A 17,351-nucleotide genomic window follows, 5' to 3' on the forward strand; every position below is an offset into this window, starting at 1 on the left:
ACCATAGAACACAATAAAATATAGATAAAAGTGTTATGAGACAATCACAACTGCAAGAATCTCAACGACTGAGAAATAAATTCCCACGGTCCGAATCAAACATTTATACGGCAACGACAAACATAAACAACTATGAATGGACGAAATCAAAACGGTTGTTGCTTGTGTACTTTCATTTTTTTTTGTCTTTAACTTACTGTCAGCTAACTATATTACATATAGCTATATTAAATATAGCTAGTTCTTTGGCTCAGTACAATGAGTTTCATATTAGTTTTATTTATTTAGCTATACCAGGTTTATACGATGACTAACAATATGGCAAATTTAAACTCTTGGCCAATACTAAGCTTTATACCAGCGGAATTAGCAGTAAATGTTCGGAAAGCATTTGTTTTTGGAGGAGCTGGCAACGAGGCTTTGATTGTGTTAGTAAATGGAGATGTGTATGCTTTGGGTTTCAATGGAAATGGTTGTTTGGGAGTTGGAAATGGCAGTAGCACCTTAGAGCCAAAGAAAATTGATGAATTATGTCAAAAGGAAGTGGTCAATTTTGCATATGGAATGGGTCCTCATGTACTGGCAGTTACTGGTAAGTTTATTATGACATACAGTACTGAAAAGACGTTGCATTATGACAGACGTCTACAGTTAACTAACCTTGAGCAAGGCCATCATTGAAAATATATTATGTTGTCTTCTGCAATCCTTGCACAAATCAGTCACCCGTTTGTCGTTTAATTCATATAATAAAGTTTTTTTATTTTCATTTGTTACATGCAAGCAATCTGTTTAAAAGCACTAAAAATCACGAAAGCTATAAACGTTTATATATTTTAGAATAAATGGACATTCTTTGTAATACACAAAGTGCATTTTATCTTTTGATATGTCGTTATTATGTATTTTTTTTCTCATCTATACATACAAAGGTGAAATTACATCCCATCTATAACAAATCACATGAGTAAAAACCGTTGATTAAATTCCCTCAGTAAATACTATTCAAAGCGGGTTTATCCTTATGGATTAATAAACTCTCCTTCAGTTCTAGATCGAAATTATTCCTAGTGGTGGAGAGTATTGAGAAATTCTCAAAACAAGGCCTAGACTGACAGTATAAAACATGTTCGGATACGACTGAAAAATAAGGACTTTTGGCCTGTTTTATACTCGTCAAACAAAAAACTAGCAATGACACTGGTTTTTAGAATTTTCAGAATTGTGACAGATTTTTTAACCTTCCATGTCAAAATGAAAAACTTGAAGCAAATATTGTTAAAAAATGGCTATCCTTCTAGCTTAATTGACTGCTGCATTAAGACATTTCTTGACAAATTGTTTCAAGTCAAAAATGTCATATTAACTGTTTCTAAACATGAACTTATTATTGTATTGCCTTTTCTGGGGAATGTATCACTGAGGCTTCGGACTTGTTTAGAAAAAACATTCTTCAAGCATTTATACTATCTTGTAAGGTTAATGTCATTTTTTCTTCAGGTTCGAGAATTTGTGATTTTTTTCACTTTAAAGATAGACCTATATCTATCTATATTGGCCAGACATTATGACATTTGAAGATAAGAGTCAGTGAACACATGGGGACCTCAGCTTTAACCGGAAAAACGACCAAAAGTCCTTATTTTTCAGCCGTATCCGAACTTGCTTTATACTGTCAGTCTAGGCCTTGTTTTGAGAATTTCTCGATACTCTCCAACGCTAAGAATAATTTTGATCTAGAACTGAATGAGAGTTTAATAATCCATAGGGATAAACCCGCTTTGAATAGGAATATTGCATCTATTCCGCTATTCCTATTCGCTGAATAATATGTCGTACAATAATTGTATCATACGATCGTAATGTTTAAATAATCTTTTACGAAATAGTATCAGTAACTGACTTGATAATAGCCCTTTACGGCCAAAACATTGTCAACATATTTAATTGATGAAACCGGTGATGTTTTCTTTTCCACTCAATTTTTGTTAACATTCCAGGTAGAATTTGAAACAATCTTGTCTTAAAACATGAACATTCTCTGCAAATTTAAAAGTCCTTTAAAGTTAAATCCATGTACACAAAACATGCAAAGACACTTTTAAATACAAGAATGTCTAAATGTGCAGCTATAGTTAAGTTAAGCCGTGATACACAAGTCGATTAGTTGATTTCAATTACAGTAGTTACATTCTACAAATCATGTAATTAAAATCCTTGCTTTTTACCTGCTTTTAACTATAGCTGCTTTTAAGGAATGTTTCCAAAAAATTAAAATTTAACAATTATATAGTTGCTTTTTCCAAGCCAATAAAAATGCTTTATATTTAAACAGCAAATGTAAAATGAGGTAAATCCATGTTAAAGTGTGGTTATTTTGAAACCTGTAAAAAAAGAAACATGGCAAAGAAACAAAATTTTATTAAAATGCTGTTTTGCATTCTAGTCAAATTCCAGGTAGAAGTGTTCTTTGTTTAAAATCCATGATTTCATTTAAATTTTATGCTCTGTCTTTTGTTTTTTAAGCTTTATTGATAAGTGCTGCTGTTATTGCTTCATCTTCACTGTCTGAAAAAATCGTAATGAAAGAAAAGTTGCTTCCTGTATCGCCTATTTAACAAGCAACTTTTGTGTTTTATGTTAATTCTCTAACTGTGCCTGTGTATCTGTCTGACTTTTGCAAAGGGAATGTATTTATGTTTGTTAGCCAACAAATTAGTTTTTATTGGTGTTAATAAATTAGTTTGACATGACTTAAATATAATAAATGAAGAAATAACATTGCATTTTTAAGTTTAAGGTGTAATAACTTAAAAGATTTTACTTAAAAAGAAAAATATGTGCAAACATAGCAGATAGTATTCATAGACTATGCATTTGATAGCTTTAAATTTATTTCCTTTGCTTTTGTCTTTTTCATTTAAAAAAAATGACAAAAAGGGTGTTTTATTGATATTTTAAAATTCCAAATTATTTTAATTACTTAATTATTATTTTATGAGTCGTAGAATTCTATTTTAATTTGTACCAAATCAAAAGTGTTCCTTAAATTTTTTGCATAAAACTTTAAAAATAAATTTCCAATTCAATGAATTTCTAGATAAATTTTTTCAGACATATTTCCTAAATTATAAAGGTTTTTGCAGATTCAACATACATCCTTAAAACTTTTACCTTTGTTTAAATTCCTCACAAACAATGTTATTAAGGCAAAACATTTAAAGCATTAACGTTCAAAACATAATACTTGCCTACTTTGTATTTGAAACTTTGTTTTATGCTTTGATTTTACAGACACCGGCGAGCTCTATAGTTGGGGGCATGGTGGATATGGCCAGTTAGGACACAATGATGGTGAGAAAAGTAAACCAGTGCTTGTTACAATGCCAAAGAAAGTTATACAAGTTGCATGTGGTTCCTATCATTCAGTTGCTTTAACAGAAGATGGGGAGGTGATATAATAAATATTTCTAGCAGTTTTGTCTATGCAGATTTATAATACCATGTATAATATAATCTTTTTGTTTTTTAATGTATTTTTGGATAGCCAGTATTAAAACACTTCAAAGCAGCTTAATTATTAACTTTTTTTGAAATTTGAATATACCCAAAGGCCATAATCAGGAAACGGAACCATTTATTTTAGAATCTTCACATATATCTTTTTTTTTCAAGAAAATATTGTGAATCAAATCCTAGTAATTGGAATTTTAGGTTGAGGTAGTTTTATAAATATTTCGTTTAGTCTTTGACTTGATTCAAAATCTTCTGACTTTCCATAATTTTTGCACTTTATAGGAATATTCCAAATCTTTAAATAGCTAATGTTTGCCATTGTTTGCCATTGTTTGGTGTGCTGAAGCTTCCCTCAAAAGATTGACTTTTCCTTTCGATTATTGTTTCCTTGATAAGTGCTTGATAAGTTCCAGAATGTAGTGGTTATTATTCCATGGTCACCCTAAAATGAGTATTATTGAATAATGTGCAAATGTTAATAATGACAGATGTCTCTCACAGCACATTCAAAAGCAAGCATTATGGCATTGTAATAAAATAACACTATCTTATTAATGCATATGTGAATTGAGATCATTTTCCAATCATGTAGGTTTATGCATGGGGTTCAAATAATTGTGGTCAGTTAGGTCTTGGTGTATCAAATAATCAAGCAACACCAAAGAGAGTTACTGGTCATTTATCTACATGTAAGTGAATTCTTGTTCTCTTATTAAAATTTAAAATTAAAGTAAAGTTAAAATAGAACTACTTTGTGTATCCCTAACATACTACTTGGCTGCAAGCAGAATTTTATCTGAGCTCCAATGACAGGAAGCCATCGACAAAACCAGCATATTATACGTACAAAGATATGCTTGTGATAAACTCAGATGGCGTGTATATGTAGATGAAGTTTTATGATGACAAATCCATGAGTCCATTCTGCTGAAAAAGGATGTGGCATAATAACCTTTATCTACATAAAGTAAAGTTGTTTGTGCAAAATCTATTACTTTGTATACTGTGATTTGTTAAAAATGTTAGCTATATCACTTGGATGAAACAAGCTATAGATGGGTTGCGATAATTTATTGGACTGATTATGGGAAAAATCAGTAGGGAGTTAAATAATTGTTGAATATTTGAAAGAGATGTTGGAAGTACTAAAGTTCTTTTCAAATAGAGTATTATAAATTTTATTAAGGAGTAAATTTATACGTTTCTAGATAACAAACGAATTGTGGCAGTGTCATGTGGTCAATCATTTACTGTAGCTTTAACAGAGGATGGCGAGGTAGCCGTTTAATATTTTCATACAACCACCCCCTCTTTTCTGACAATGATCTTATCTCTGGTAAATCAATTTCTCCTTCACATTTTTTAGCTTCATTTTTAAAGATTTTTTTTGTTTAGGATGAACACGTGAGTTAAACGTGGAATTAAAGTTTAAATTTTAAATTTTTTAGTCTATAATACGAGGTTCTCTACAGCTTGCTTGTAAATATTAAAAGTGAATTTAAAACTTCTTATATACCTGTGTAAAATTACGGTTCAAAAATATTTTTAACATCATGTATATCTCCATCATCAACATTAAGAGAGGGAGTTAAAAAATTTTTGGGTTCTCTTTACTGATTTTAAGATTTTTAAATGTTTTCCTCCCTCACCTACATTATTAATCAGTATTTATGTTTGGATTTAGTTATATTCGTGGGGATACAATGGAAATGGACAACTTGGAATCGCAAATAACACAAATCAACAATTGCCAGCCAGAGTGAGTAACCTGGTTGGTAAATTTGTTGAGAAGGTATGCACTTTAAATACCTTCTGTTCTATTGCATACTATTGTTTGAAATGTTTCAAAAATCTATCTGGTAGAGTTATGAACCAAGGTTGTATTTTTGTTACTCAATAATCAACCTTTTAAAGATAGCAACTTTTCACACCAAATACTTCGATAATTCACAATATGATTAGCGCAGTAACCTGTTAAAGGACATTGCGTGAAAAAATGCCAGCCTTACTGCATGAAAACTTCAGTAGCATTAAAAATTAAGGTCTGTATGCAGAGTTAGTCCAAATAAGGATATATTTTCCTGTTTGGTTCAGAAATACAGTTGTATAAATATATTTTGTATTTTTTGTATAAAGTCCCATCTTTTCTAAAAGCGTTTTTGGAATAATTTCAGATCTGTCTATAATATATGCATGACTCTGTTTCTAGATTGCATGTGGGATGGCACATGTGTTAGTGTTAACGGATACTGGTGAATTATATAGCTGGGGTGCAAATTCATATGGACAATTAGGACTGGGTACAACCTTGAATGTGTCACAGCCTCAACTGATACAGGTTGAAGAAAGGTATAATTAAAGGATAAAATTAACGATGTTTTTGCGATTATTATTGCAGTTAAAAGCATTTATTACCACCAGGGCCTTAATTTTTAGAGCCTTTTTTTAGGGCCTTTTTTATCATTATTACCATGATTATTTTTTTGCGAATTGCTCTGCACTGTGGAATTTATTTTGGCGAAATTTTTGCAAATTTTTTAAGAGCATGAAAAAGGGGAAAAGGAGTGTTGAAAAGTTGTTTCTGTGTCAGTTGCTGTTTCGGCATAGTATCGAAAGTAAGGTTTCACTTAACACATAGCTGTGGGTGTCAAATTTAAAGAATTTTTACAAAAATTCTTTCAAGACATTTTATATTTTAAAACACAAAAAAATGTATTTTAGTTGAATATAAAATGTTCCGAAAGAATTTTTGTTTTGCTTGCAATTGCGAAGAAATTTTTAAAAAAATTTTTAATTTTGAGTCGAAAAGGGACGTGTCTTTGAAAAATCTCGTCCATAGTCCATAGTAAAAAAAAAAAAAAAAAAATTAAACACGGAAAAGAGCTCTTTATGTGCACATTTTTATATCTAGTGAATAATCTTTATTCTGTCTTTGCCATTCTTTCTTTCTCTTAACAAGGTAAAAAACTACAATTCTGCATTTCTAAATGGAGTGTCTATAACAACACTCTAATAAAGACAAGTTAAACAAGGAAAGGGTAGAAATGGGTAATTTTGTTAAAATGCTTGGCTTTAATTATTTCAGATGGACTGACATAGCTGCCCATCATTACAATCATATTTCTGCAGGCGTTACAACATCAGGAAAGGTAATGTTGCTTTTGGACTAAGTAGAAATATTATGGTTTCTTATTATAAGTATTAACATGTTAAATTAATTAAAAAAAGAAAATGATGCGACTTGAAAATCATGCTTTATTAAGAATTTCATACAACGAAATTATAAGAGAATTAATGCGCTGTGATAAGAAATCGTTTTTAAGGTTAAAGAAGAAGCATTGACAGTAGGAAAGGATTAATTTGATTTCTTAGCTCAGTTTGAAGCCAAAATGTGGTATGATATATACAAATTTCGGCTTTTAGGTAACAAAGCACAAACTTTTAATATTACAACCATGTTCAACATGCTTTCTTTTCGTTAACTATGTAAACTATGGTAATTATGTAAAATTTTATCGAAAAAAGCAGGTTAAATTTTTGCACTAATTGTCACCTAAAAAATGTATTTAGGTGATTTTGAAATTACAATCATATTCAGTATGCTTTTTTGTTAACTATAATACATTTTGTCGAACACAAAGTAGTTTTATATTCTAGACCAATTTGGCCTAAACAAGTATCGAGGTGAAAAATTTGGGTCTGGCTAGAAACTACTCTCCTTCATTGCGTGATTTTAAAAAGAGATAATTTAAAATATAAGTTGCCATAATGTGACTCCACTACCTAGAAAATTAAAAATGGATTTTTGCTTTATGTTCAATAGTTGGTAATTCCTGAATGCGGTAATATTTGTTTTGTATCCCAGAGACTCCTGAGCTATTTAATAAATGCCCTGTACTGCTTTAATTTCAGAAAATTTCTCGAATTTCGGAAATTGGCATCTCATTCGCGAAATTGATTCGTTGGTGAAATAAATTCTCGTGTTAATTAATTTTACCCAACTTGAAGCTAATAAAACGTTTATTAATTTCCATCACATTTAAAAAGTAAATTCATCTTTATCTGTTTTTATTAAAAAATATGTTTGCGTAATTTAAAAACCGCAAAAGCTTCAATCGATATGCGAAAATAAATTAATGTTATTTGCGAACATTTTTTGCTCGTGACAATATCTGTTGTTAAAGTGGGTTTGAAGTTTATCTTTAAAATGTTTCAAATTTGTGATCATTTTTGTGTTTAATGACAAGGTATAACGCACTGATATTACATCACATCAAATAAAATGTATCACTGTCCTGGAAAGTCTCAGAAACTGCGATTACAAATCCATTTTTTTCGAAAATGTCATTGAATGTTAATTTTTTTTCCTCTAAAGAATTTTCTTTAAGTGTGCACGATACCATCCAAAGTTATTTTCTGATAATTTTTATAAAATATGATAGAAACTAGTTCCCGTTACACTTGCATGCATTTTTAATCGCGAAGATTGCACATTTGTCTGGTAACTGTTGCCCAGGTTTGAAAAATCGCTTTAACTCGAACCTAAAATATCATTTAAGACTAAATTCGACTTAACGGTAGCAAGAAATACGAAGGGCGAAGTTAAAAATAAGTCAGTTAATAATAAAATCAGCATTTTGCATGAAATGATCCTGGAACTAAACTATGTACAAAGTCGAACTTATAAACATTAAAATTAAACATGCCTTAGGCTCATATCGGAAAAATCTTAAGCGTATTGAGATTAATCCCAATTTACTTGTATGCTTATAAAATATAGTGTATGAATTTAAGTTTTTAAATAGAAATTTTTTTTTTAGATTTGTATGTGGGGACAATGTCATGGATTAACTTTGTTGTCACCACGAGAAGTTGCTGTTGGAAGTTTAGATGGTGTGTTTGCATGCTTCGGAATGCCACAGATTATGTTTAGATATGCTGAAATAGGTGCGGTAAAAAACAGTTTTAACATCTTTGCTAAATTCTATTTTGCGACAGAAGTAACTTAAAGTTTGAAGGAATATTCAGAGAGAAATTATAAAAGTTGTTTTTGATATAAAAATATTGATTCAGTGAAAGTTAGCCTCATTAATTAGGGTTGCCATGCCCCCTCAAAACTTCTAATTTTTGAAGTCTCCTCAAAAGATCTTAGATCTCCTCTAAAAGCAGATTTTCAACATCTTTCTCCTCAAATCTTCTCAATTTTACTTTCACAAAACTATTATGGTTTTTAAATATATATTTTTTTAATAATGCATATAAATGCTACATGGGTGCAGAAATAATTTGTACCTCATTAAGGGCATTAATCTCCTCGAATATTTCTTTAGAAAAATGCAAGAATGTCCTCAAATGTCCTTAATGTTTTCATGAAAATACCGTCATTTCTAAAAAGTTAGAAAATTGTCACGAAAAGTCCTCAAATTTTCACAAAATCTATAAAATGCTGTAATGCTGAAATAAAAAATAGAGAAAAAAATGCATTATAAATTAAAGCCTATAATAGAGATCATGAATAAACTTGCGAATAGCATTTTAAAACAAGTTGGTAAGAATAAAAATGTCAGTGGCATATCTGTAGCTGTTTATAGTGTTCCGTCTACCATTTTAAATAGATTCTTTTAAATGAAGTCACCATAACATTATGCAATGAAAAATTCAATTCACGATAGTTTTGTAGAGTCACAATTCATTCGCAATGTTTGTTTTTCAACTTTAGATCAAGAGGAGAATCATAGCTTAAAGGAAATAGTAGCACAATCATTTGATGATGCGGTAGGTAGCTACATTTTTGCTTACCGATGCAATATTTAGATTCAAGCAATTCTAGAAAAAAACTTGAGAGTATAGGGATACCAAAGTACAAATTGTTGTCAAGTATTGTGTAAGGGAAATTCATGGAACCAATGTAAAGCTACTCGCTGCAAGCAGGAGCAAATTTTAAGGTCGATGATAATTATTACAGAAAGAGAAAAGTGTAATGGTCAAGTAAACCAATCTCGAACATCTCTTTGTTCAACACTACTTTTTTTTCATAACGTGTACTTTATGAAATCCTGAAAGGCGAAAATATGTTGATAAGGAAGTGAATTCGACCATTCGATGTAGTAAATAAATATTCAAAGATCTACAACATCATTTTTTTTCAATTTGAAATTCTTTTCACTAGAGCGTGAAGTTACGATGTCCATGATCAATAATAACCTTTATGAATATTTTTAACTATTAATCCCTATTGCAACTTGGAATTTACGCAAAACAAAATTTACGCACAGAGTGTGACTACTGTTATTTTATAAGAAAGCTGGAATTTGAGGTTAAAACAATGGGTCTATTGTTTAGAACAATAGAGAAATAAGAACCAGCGTGGTTAGAATTTGGGTAGTTTTATGAGAAAGGCGGTACTAATCAAACGTTTTGAACACGACATGACTGTATGACTGTTAGTGAATTCTGGCATACTAGAAGAACGTCTTTTTACAGAAGGATCATATACAAATGTATTGCATTTTTGAAGTGCTGGAAAAATAACATTACACAACAACGTATTTGTTATTGTAGTATTTTGAAATTGTTTTTTCGATGCTGCATTTTTGTGTAGGAGACAAGTGATTTGAAGTTTATTGTTGATGGAAAAGCAATTCATGTTCATAAATCCATACTGAAAATCAGGTAGGTAAAACTTCACTAATTCGAACACGCAAAAGAGAAAGATACTGTGTAACTTTTCGAATAATGAGATTGAGCAGCGAATTAATATTTGTTTTCAATTGCTAATTCGAATACGCAGGCGACCAAAAGAGTTCAAATTAACAATTACTGCTTGTCTGTTATAAATTTCTACAAACTAGAATTCTTTATTTTTCTGTTCCGCATATAATAACAGGCGAGTCGATGTGATTTTTCTCATTAAATGAAAACTAGCAGATTTAACTGAGGAAATATAACGCTGGATCGCAAAGTAATTTTCTGCGAACAGTATAATGGTTGCACTTCTTGATTGGTTACTTGCTATTGTTATTTGTTCACGTGATCAATATCGGGGAAATCCTTTTTTCCTACAGGCTTCATGCGAATGTTTGAAGACCAACCGTGACAAACATAATTAACGCTTGGACCTTTTTACTAAGGAAATGTGGTCACGCACGTAAACATGTTGGTCAATTTCTTTGTGCTCATTGGTTGATATACATTTAAGGTTTACTCTAAAAGATTCATTTTCGTCTAAGCTGTAGTATGGGAGAAACTCAATTTTGATATTATCGATGAAACTAGGCTAATGATGTGGCTTAATGTTGAGCATTTTATGTGTTAATGTTTGCTATAAGTTGCCATCTATATTAAGAAATGCCTCTACACGTCAGATGACCTTTTTATCTAAGAAAATAACATATCTGATCATGATCTAATGTTCGCTGTCTAATATTCCTCAGTTTTTCCTACGATTTTTGGAAACTGCATCAATATTCAGTTTGGCATTTGTTGCAAAAACGTTTTATGTGGAGCAGTTTACCATGGCTTGTCCCTGTAGTCATTTTTGATTGAGAATGGTCGCCCTGGTACATAACTCCCGGACTTGTGTAATCAGTATAGTGATGCAATTAAAACAATGCTACATTGTGCGTCGCATCCTACTTACTACCGCCTGCCTGTGAGTAGGATTCCATCCACAGTCGCCAGAACTGTGGACTGCAAATGGTTCCAATGCACCACATGCGGCTTTTTTTCTGTTAATCAGAGTATATATATATAGATATATATTGCAAAAAAAGTCTAGTAAAAGAAAAGAAACAACTTACGTAATTAAAACAAAGGACACTTTTTTTCATAACTCAGGCATATGGCGGACTTTATTTTTTTTTTTATTTATTAAAATTTGTTACCGGTTAGCCTCTTCAGTTCTTTTGCTCTTGCTATCAACGAGGGTCCTGCGAAGAAGGTCCTAGTACATTTACAGCTTCCAAGCTGTGCAAGCACAGCAATAGCTCAACTAGACAACCAAAGGAATTAGCAATCCTATTCTCGCGCTGAATGCTCAGTTTTTTTATAAGGGCTAAGGGATTTAAAATCAACTATTCCTTAAAGTTCTAAGTCTAAATCTTTCTTAATTCTATGGGTAAAGTATTGCACCCTAACTTCTGTATTAAATTTCGTTAAAAAATAAACATATAAAAAAATGAAATAATTTAACTTGCTATAATCTTAAAACCAAATAAATTTTTGATATAAATATTAATGTCTTAAATTAATTATGTGATAAAATATAATGCAAATAAAAAACAAAGAATTTTTTTCACGTTTTTTTTTCTTTTTTGTTTAATTATATCCTGTAACCTCTTAAAAATCACTAGCCTAAAGAAATGACCTGTCACGCTATTTCTTTTCACATCGTACGATCAACAATAAAACTTATATTGGGAAATAATGTTTAGTCAGCATATTTAATTACATTTTTAACATTTGCACACAGTTAAAAAATTACAAGGATTATGTTCGTTCTCAGTTTTAACAAACGGAAATCTCGTTCAATTCGGTAGTAATACAGTGAATTTATTTATTCAACAATGTTGTTATTATATAAAAAGCTCGTGGTACGAGATTTAAAAAAGATCCATTTTGTACTTTTGCTCGATATGATGAATTTAGTTTCTGTAGCGCGGCGAAACATGGCTGTAGTGGAGGGAAAATGTTAGCGACCCGCACACAAGTTCTTAGTATGCGGTTGCGATAACAAAAACGAGAAAGAAAAGTTGGGCGGGGGTCCTGTTTTTCCTCACGCTACGGACCTTGATAATTGTTTGTTTACGAGTGTTCATATTGATACGATATAATTCTCAACATGAAAAACAACAACAGGACTCCAATGACAACCATGAGAAAACAACAGCAACAACATTGAGTTTTTGAACAGTTAAAGATATGCTGACCTTTTCTGTGGTAATAATACCACAGACCAACGACCCCAGCTACGAGAACGATAAATAAACACACCCCTAGAATTATCCATTGCACGTAGTCGCTTTCTTCTTCAATAAGTGTCTCACAATGTCTTCCTTCGTATCCTTCGCTGCACTCACATTTGTAGTAATCGTCTTTGACAACACAAGTTGCGTTGTTTTTGCATTCATTGAAATTGCACGTGGTGCACTTTAATTCTGTCCTTGTCAACGTTGAGATTGGTCTGTCTTTTACCTTCTCTGGAGACGAACACGTCCCATGCAGCTTACCCACAATCCTCAACGGTCTCAGTTCTAACGATACTATATAACATGCGCAGTCGATTGGGTTGTTACTAAACTCAACGTAACCGGATATAAAAGTATTGCGGAAAATGTTTTTGGGAAATGAGGAAACTTGATTCTCTTGTAGTGAAATTTTGCTGATGTTCTGCATGTTCTGAAATGCTCTGTCTGCGATGTTTTTGATGCGGTTGTTATTTAAGCCAATAAATTTGATGTACTTGCTACTCGACATCATGTTGTAGGGTACTTCTGTAAGATCGTTATGTGTGAGCTGTAAATTTGTGAGGTGTCTCAGAGGCTTCCATATAGCTTGATTGATTCTTTTGATGTTATTATGACTCAAGTTGATCTCTTTCAGTTGACTTAATCCTTCAAAAGCTTTCGATGATATTATTTTGATTTTATTGTAAGTCAATGTTAAAGTTTCTAAAAATGTTGTGTTGACGAATATAGATGGGTTTAATTCCTTAATTTGATTGTCTGCCAAATCAAGTAGTTTGATTGTGCTGACTTCCCCAAGGCTTGCTCTATCTAGTGTTGAGATTCTATTGCCTCTCAAGAAAAGTTCTGTAAGACGTGGCAAATATCTTGACACTCCTTTCGGTAAATTTGTGAAACGATTTCGGTTTAACACCAGCGTATTTAAAAACTGAAAATGTTTAAATGAAGCTGTTGGAAAGAATGCTAAATTGTTACCTGATAACTCGAGTGTTGTTGTGTTCGTTGACAAACTGGAAATGAAATATTCGGTAAGGCTTGATAAGTCTTGTGAATTACACTTAACAGTTGTATCTGTACATGAACATTGGATGGGACATGTCGAGAACGTATTTCCAACTCGTAGTACCAATACGACGAGCGTTAGAAACATGCTGGATTTATTTTAACCTAAAATTACAGCTGTACTTGTCCACCAAGTTCAGAAAAAAAGCCTATATAAAATCGTTTTGCTAAACAGTTTGACTGTTCAGCTAATGGGAAGTACATTCGAAGGTAAATAAACATTGTTTTTATTTTTCTTCCTGATGATGAAATGTTCAAATATTTTCGTTACTGTCAGCCATGTTTTGTTTTTGTTTGCGACAATTTAATGTTTTTGTTCCGATAAGGGCGTGTTTGTAATCCTTGCGTAAAAATATCCGATTCTTGTTCCGAATTTGTTTCACTCAAACATTTGTGCTGAGCGACGTTTTGGCTTTCTATCTTTTTTTCTTCATTATGTTTCTCTTTCTTTCAGCGCATTAGCTGTCAGAACTATTTTTGGTTTCCAGTGAACAAAATGCGGTGCACGCTGCGTATTACAGCATTTTTTTTTCGTCAAAAGCATCATAAATGAAAACGTAAAGATGATTGTGATAAAAAAGTGTTAATGTTAAAAAAATATATGCAGTGAATGAAAAAAGCACGCTTCACACTCATTTTTCATATCTGTGATTATTTTTATGCTCTAAAATACATTTCCTTGTTCTTTAATTTTTTGTAGCTTGAAGGTTTATATATTTAAGGTATTTATACAATGTCCGTGATTATTAGTATATTTTCTCCAGAAAATATACTTGACAACAATATTATCTTTTGAAGAAATATGTTCATTTTCGCGCCTTATTAAAGCTACAGGAAAACTAAAAAAGCAGTGGCATAAGCCCTAAAAACTTTATAAACGCAAAAAGACCTTTCGAGTTATTTGTAACTTTGCCGGCGTCAGTATTTTACCTCGAATAAGTCATCATAAAATTGTGTGTTCTAGGTTACTTGTACTGGGTTGTATTCGCATCAAGCAATTTCAAATATAGGTTGGTAGTTCATCAGTTGGAGGGACATGACATTGGTCAATGTAAATGTCCTTCCAAGACATACGTGTGTTGCGGACACATTAGGTCTTCTTATGGCTAAAATTCGTCGTATCTTTTCTTATAAAAAGATATGCTTTGAAGTAACAGGGTTATTTTGTTTTGAAGAGTGAAACTAGTGCATTATGGAATACAAAGTTTTGTAATTGAGATTTAGGACACAAATCCGAGCGACTGTTTAAAAACTGGATGAACTAAAAATTGTAAATTTAAAGCACCAATGGCTGAAGAAGAACGAACGAAATTTTTTTTTTTCTAATTAATAACGTTTTAATAAATTTTTTATAATTAACCAATCAATCAATTAATCAAATATTTGTTAACCATTTAACAGAAAAAATAAACCATGTTTTTAGAAATTCTAGTAAAAATATTGAAGGAAAGCGATGGCTCGTTAACGCCATTGAAAGTTTCTGGAAACTGCATGAAAAAGATAACGGTAATTTATCCCTAATTTCTAAGCCTGTTAATAAACGCTAAACAATTTAAAATCGTTCATAAAATATCATTAATTGTGCATAAATTATCATTAATTGTGCATAAATTATTATTAATTGTGCATAAATTATGCATATTATGTGCGATAATAAAAAAATTATTAACAGTTTGTTTTGTTGTTCTGTATTAAATCCTATCGTCACTACTTAACCAGCTATTAATTGTATTGTTCAGCTGTTTTATGATATCATTCAATATTATCTAATACTCGATTTAACCCTATTCGGCCCGGGGGGGGGGGGGATTCCGCCCCCCCTGACGGTTTTTTTTAATAACTCCTTATTGCTATGTTATAGGGCTATGAAACTTACTGAGTTTCAATATTTATCTATTAGACACATGCATGCCAAATTTTTAGGTCCCATACCTTTCAGAGGCTTTGATATTGGCTATTACTCGAAAGTACCCCTAAAAATCTCTATGAAATCCTTATAATGGGGAAAATTTAATAACTTCTGTCAGGAAGCAATTTTAAACAGTGGCGACGTAATCTTTTTTTTATCTTAGATAAATTTGTTTTATCCGAAACAGCGGACAAATTTTTTTCAACACACTCTTTATTGATACTTTATTTTCTTGCATCATTTCCATTATTTTTTCTGTCATTGGATTAAAAGCAACGGCGATTCCTTTATCACGTGATTCCTCTGTCACTTGCAGCACCTGTAAGTAAAGTTTTGGTATTTAACCAATCCAGTTGTTAATGGAAGTACGAACTTTCAAATATTGTAAAATTTGGGAGTTCGTACTTTCATCAATTATATACACTTCAGAGAAATGATTACCTAAAGTCAGTCACCTTAAAAAATGTAGACGCGAAGATGAATTATTCTTGAAGAAATTGAATAATCGAGGCCAGTGTAATTTTTTCGAAGAATAAACAAACAAAGAAAAAACCGCTGTGATGATCACCTAAATATGATCACCTAAAAACCTACAAATATGAATTACGAATGGAGAATGTTAAGAACACACCGAGCTTTAACCATTTTTTAAAATTAGAAAAATTGACGAAACAAAAACTTTAACAGTACTAACTTTTGAATTTGCTTTTCATTTTTTTGCATGTTTTTGCCAAATTCGCGAAATTATATCCTCGCAAAATGTTCTTGAAGATACTATTCATTTAAGTAAATACCCGGAAAACATTTTTGAAATGTAAGCCCAAAGTGAAGAGTTGTGGTTAAAATCATAAAAGATATCAATGAAAGTAGACTGTGTAAATGTTGTATGGAGAAAGAGCTTTAAAAGGAATTGATAATTACTTTACGTCATAGGCGAACATTAATACACGCGAAAGTAAATATTTTTTGACCCGCGAAATTAATATTCGAATTAAAATAGTGCCGTAGGATATATTTCTTTGTGGGAGAAGGGGTGTTGTTGCTTAAACGTAACGTTACCACGGTTTTGCACAAGGAAGGCAGTTTAAAATTTCTACCTCTAGATTGTCGGAAAACGCATTGAAATTCAAGGAAATCGGTGAAATGGATTGGTTTGTAATAGTGTTCTTTCTTTTAAAGAACATTTTGATCTTAAGGCAGTGAACAATATGTTATTGATAAACAGACAAATTAAGGAAAGACAAGTTTTGTTTTATTGTTATATTTTGCACATTTTTTTTACTTAAAGCCGTCATTAAGCATTAATTTGGTGCATAGGTATTTTCACAAACCATCACTACCCAATTTTCTTACGTTTTTTTTATTCGTGTACATTTTTTTTTTCAAAGGAACACTAAACTTTTTGAAAGCTTGAAGTAATAAAAAAACGGTGTTTAAATTAACTCACAGATTGACAGCAAGTATTGCAAGATACCTTATTTTGTGAAATAAACGCGAATTTTGAAAATTAGCGCTAATTACACGCTCCATATTCGTATTAATTCCGTGATCGTTATTTTGTGCTTCTTTGCTGGCATATTTTGGCCAATAAAAAAACTTGTTTTTTAAAAAGCTTAGGACTACTAACTCACTTGTTAAAATTTGTTGTTTCCTCATGCAGGCTTGGCTATGTCTTATTTTTATAAGAACTTATTTATAAGAACGTTGAGGCTGAGATTTTCCCAGAAATTAGGAAATATTTTAAGAACGTACTCAGCCTGAATTCCTTCATAGATTATAAGAACAAAATAATGTCAGTCTAGAATTACTGAGAACCAATTATTTACAAACATTTATTTCCTTCTTCACTAACATACATGTATCTATTTCTAATATGTTCGTTTTAACATGATCTATGAAAA

At 31.5% G+C, this 17,351-nt stretch overlaps 1 protein-coding gene across 1 annotated transcript in view; it reads left to right on the forward strand.

Annotated features, from left to right (window-relative positions):
* Window positions 1-32: 32 nt before the first annotated feature.
* The window catches only part of LOC130635961 (RCC1 and BTB domain-containing protein 1-like), a 36,098-nt gene continuing 18,779 nt past the window's right edge, over window positions 33-17,351 (forward strand). The window contains exons 1-11 of the mRNA XM_057445509.1: window positions 33-154; window positions 289-592; window positions 3,295-3,452; window positions 4,109-4,205; window positions 4,725-4,792; window positions 5,201-5,308; window positions 5,726-5,865; window positions 6,602-6,665; window positions 8,337-8,463; window positions 9,236-9,291; window positions 10,118-10,188. Of these exons, the coding sequence (XP_057301492.1) occupies window positions 137-154; window positions 289-592; window positions 3,295-3,452; window positions 4,109-4,205; window positions 4,725-4,792; window positions 5,201-5,308; window positions 5,726-5,865; window positions 6,602-6,665; window positions 8,337-8,463; window positions 9,236-9,291; window positions 10,118-10,188 (1,211 nt within the window). The 5' untranslated portion in view covers window positions 33-136. The remainder of the gene's footprint in view (window positions 155-288; window positions 593-3,294; window positions 3,453-4,108; window positions 4,206-4,724; window positions 4,793-5,200; window positions 5,309-5,725; window positions 5,866-6,601; window positions 6,666-8,336; window positions 8,464-9,235; window positions 9,292-10,117; window positions 10,189-17,351) is intronic.

This window comes from Hydractinia symbiolongicarpus, chromosome 3 (genome assembly GCF_029227915.1).
Source record: "Hydractinia symbiolongicarpus strain clone_291-10 chromosome 3, HSymV2.1, whole genome shotgun sequence".
Taxonomy (NCBI): Eukaryota; Metazoa; Cnidaria; class Hydrozoa; order Anthoathecata; family Hydractiniidae; genus Hydractinia; species Hydractinia symbiolongicarpus.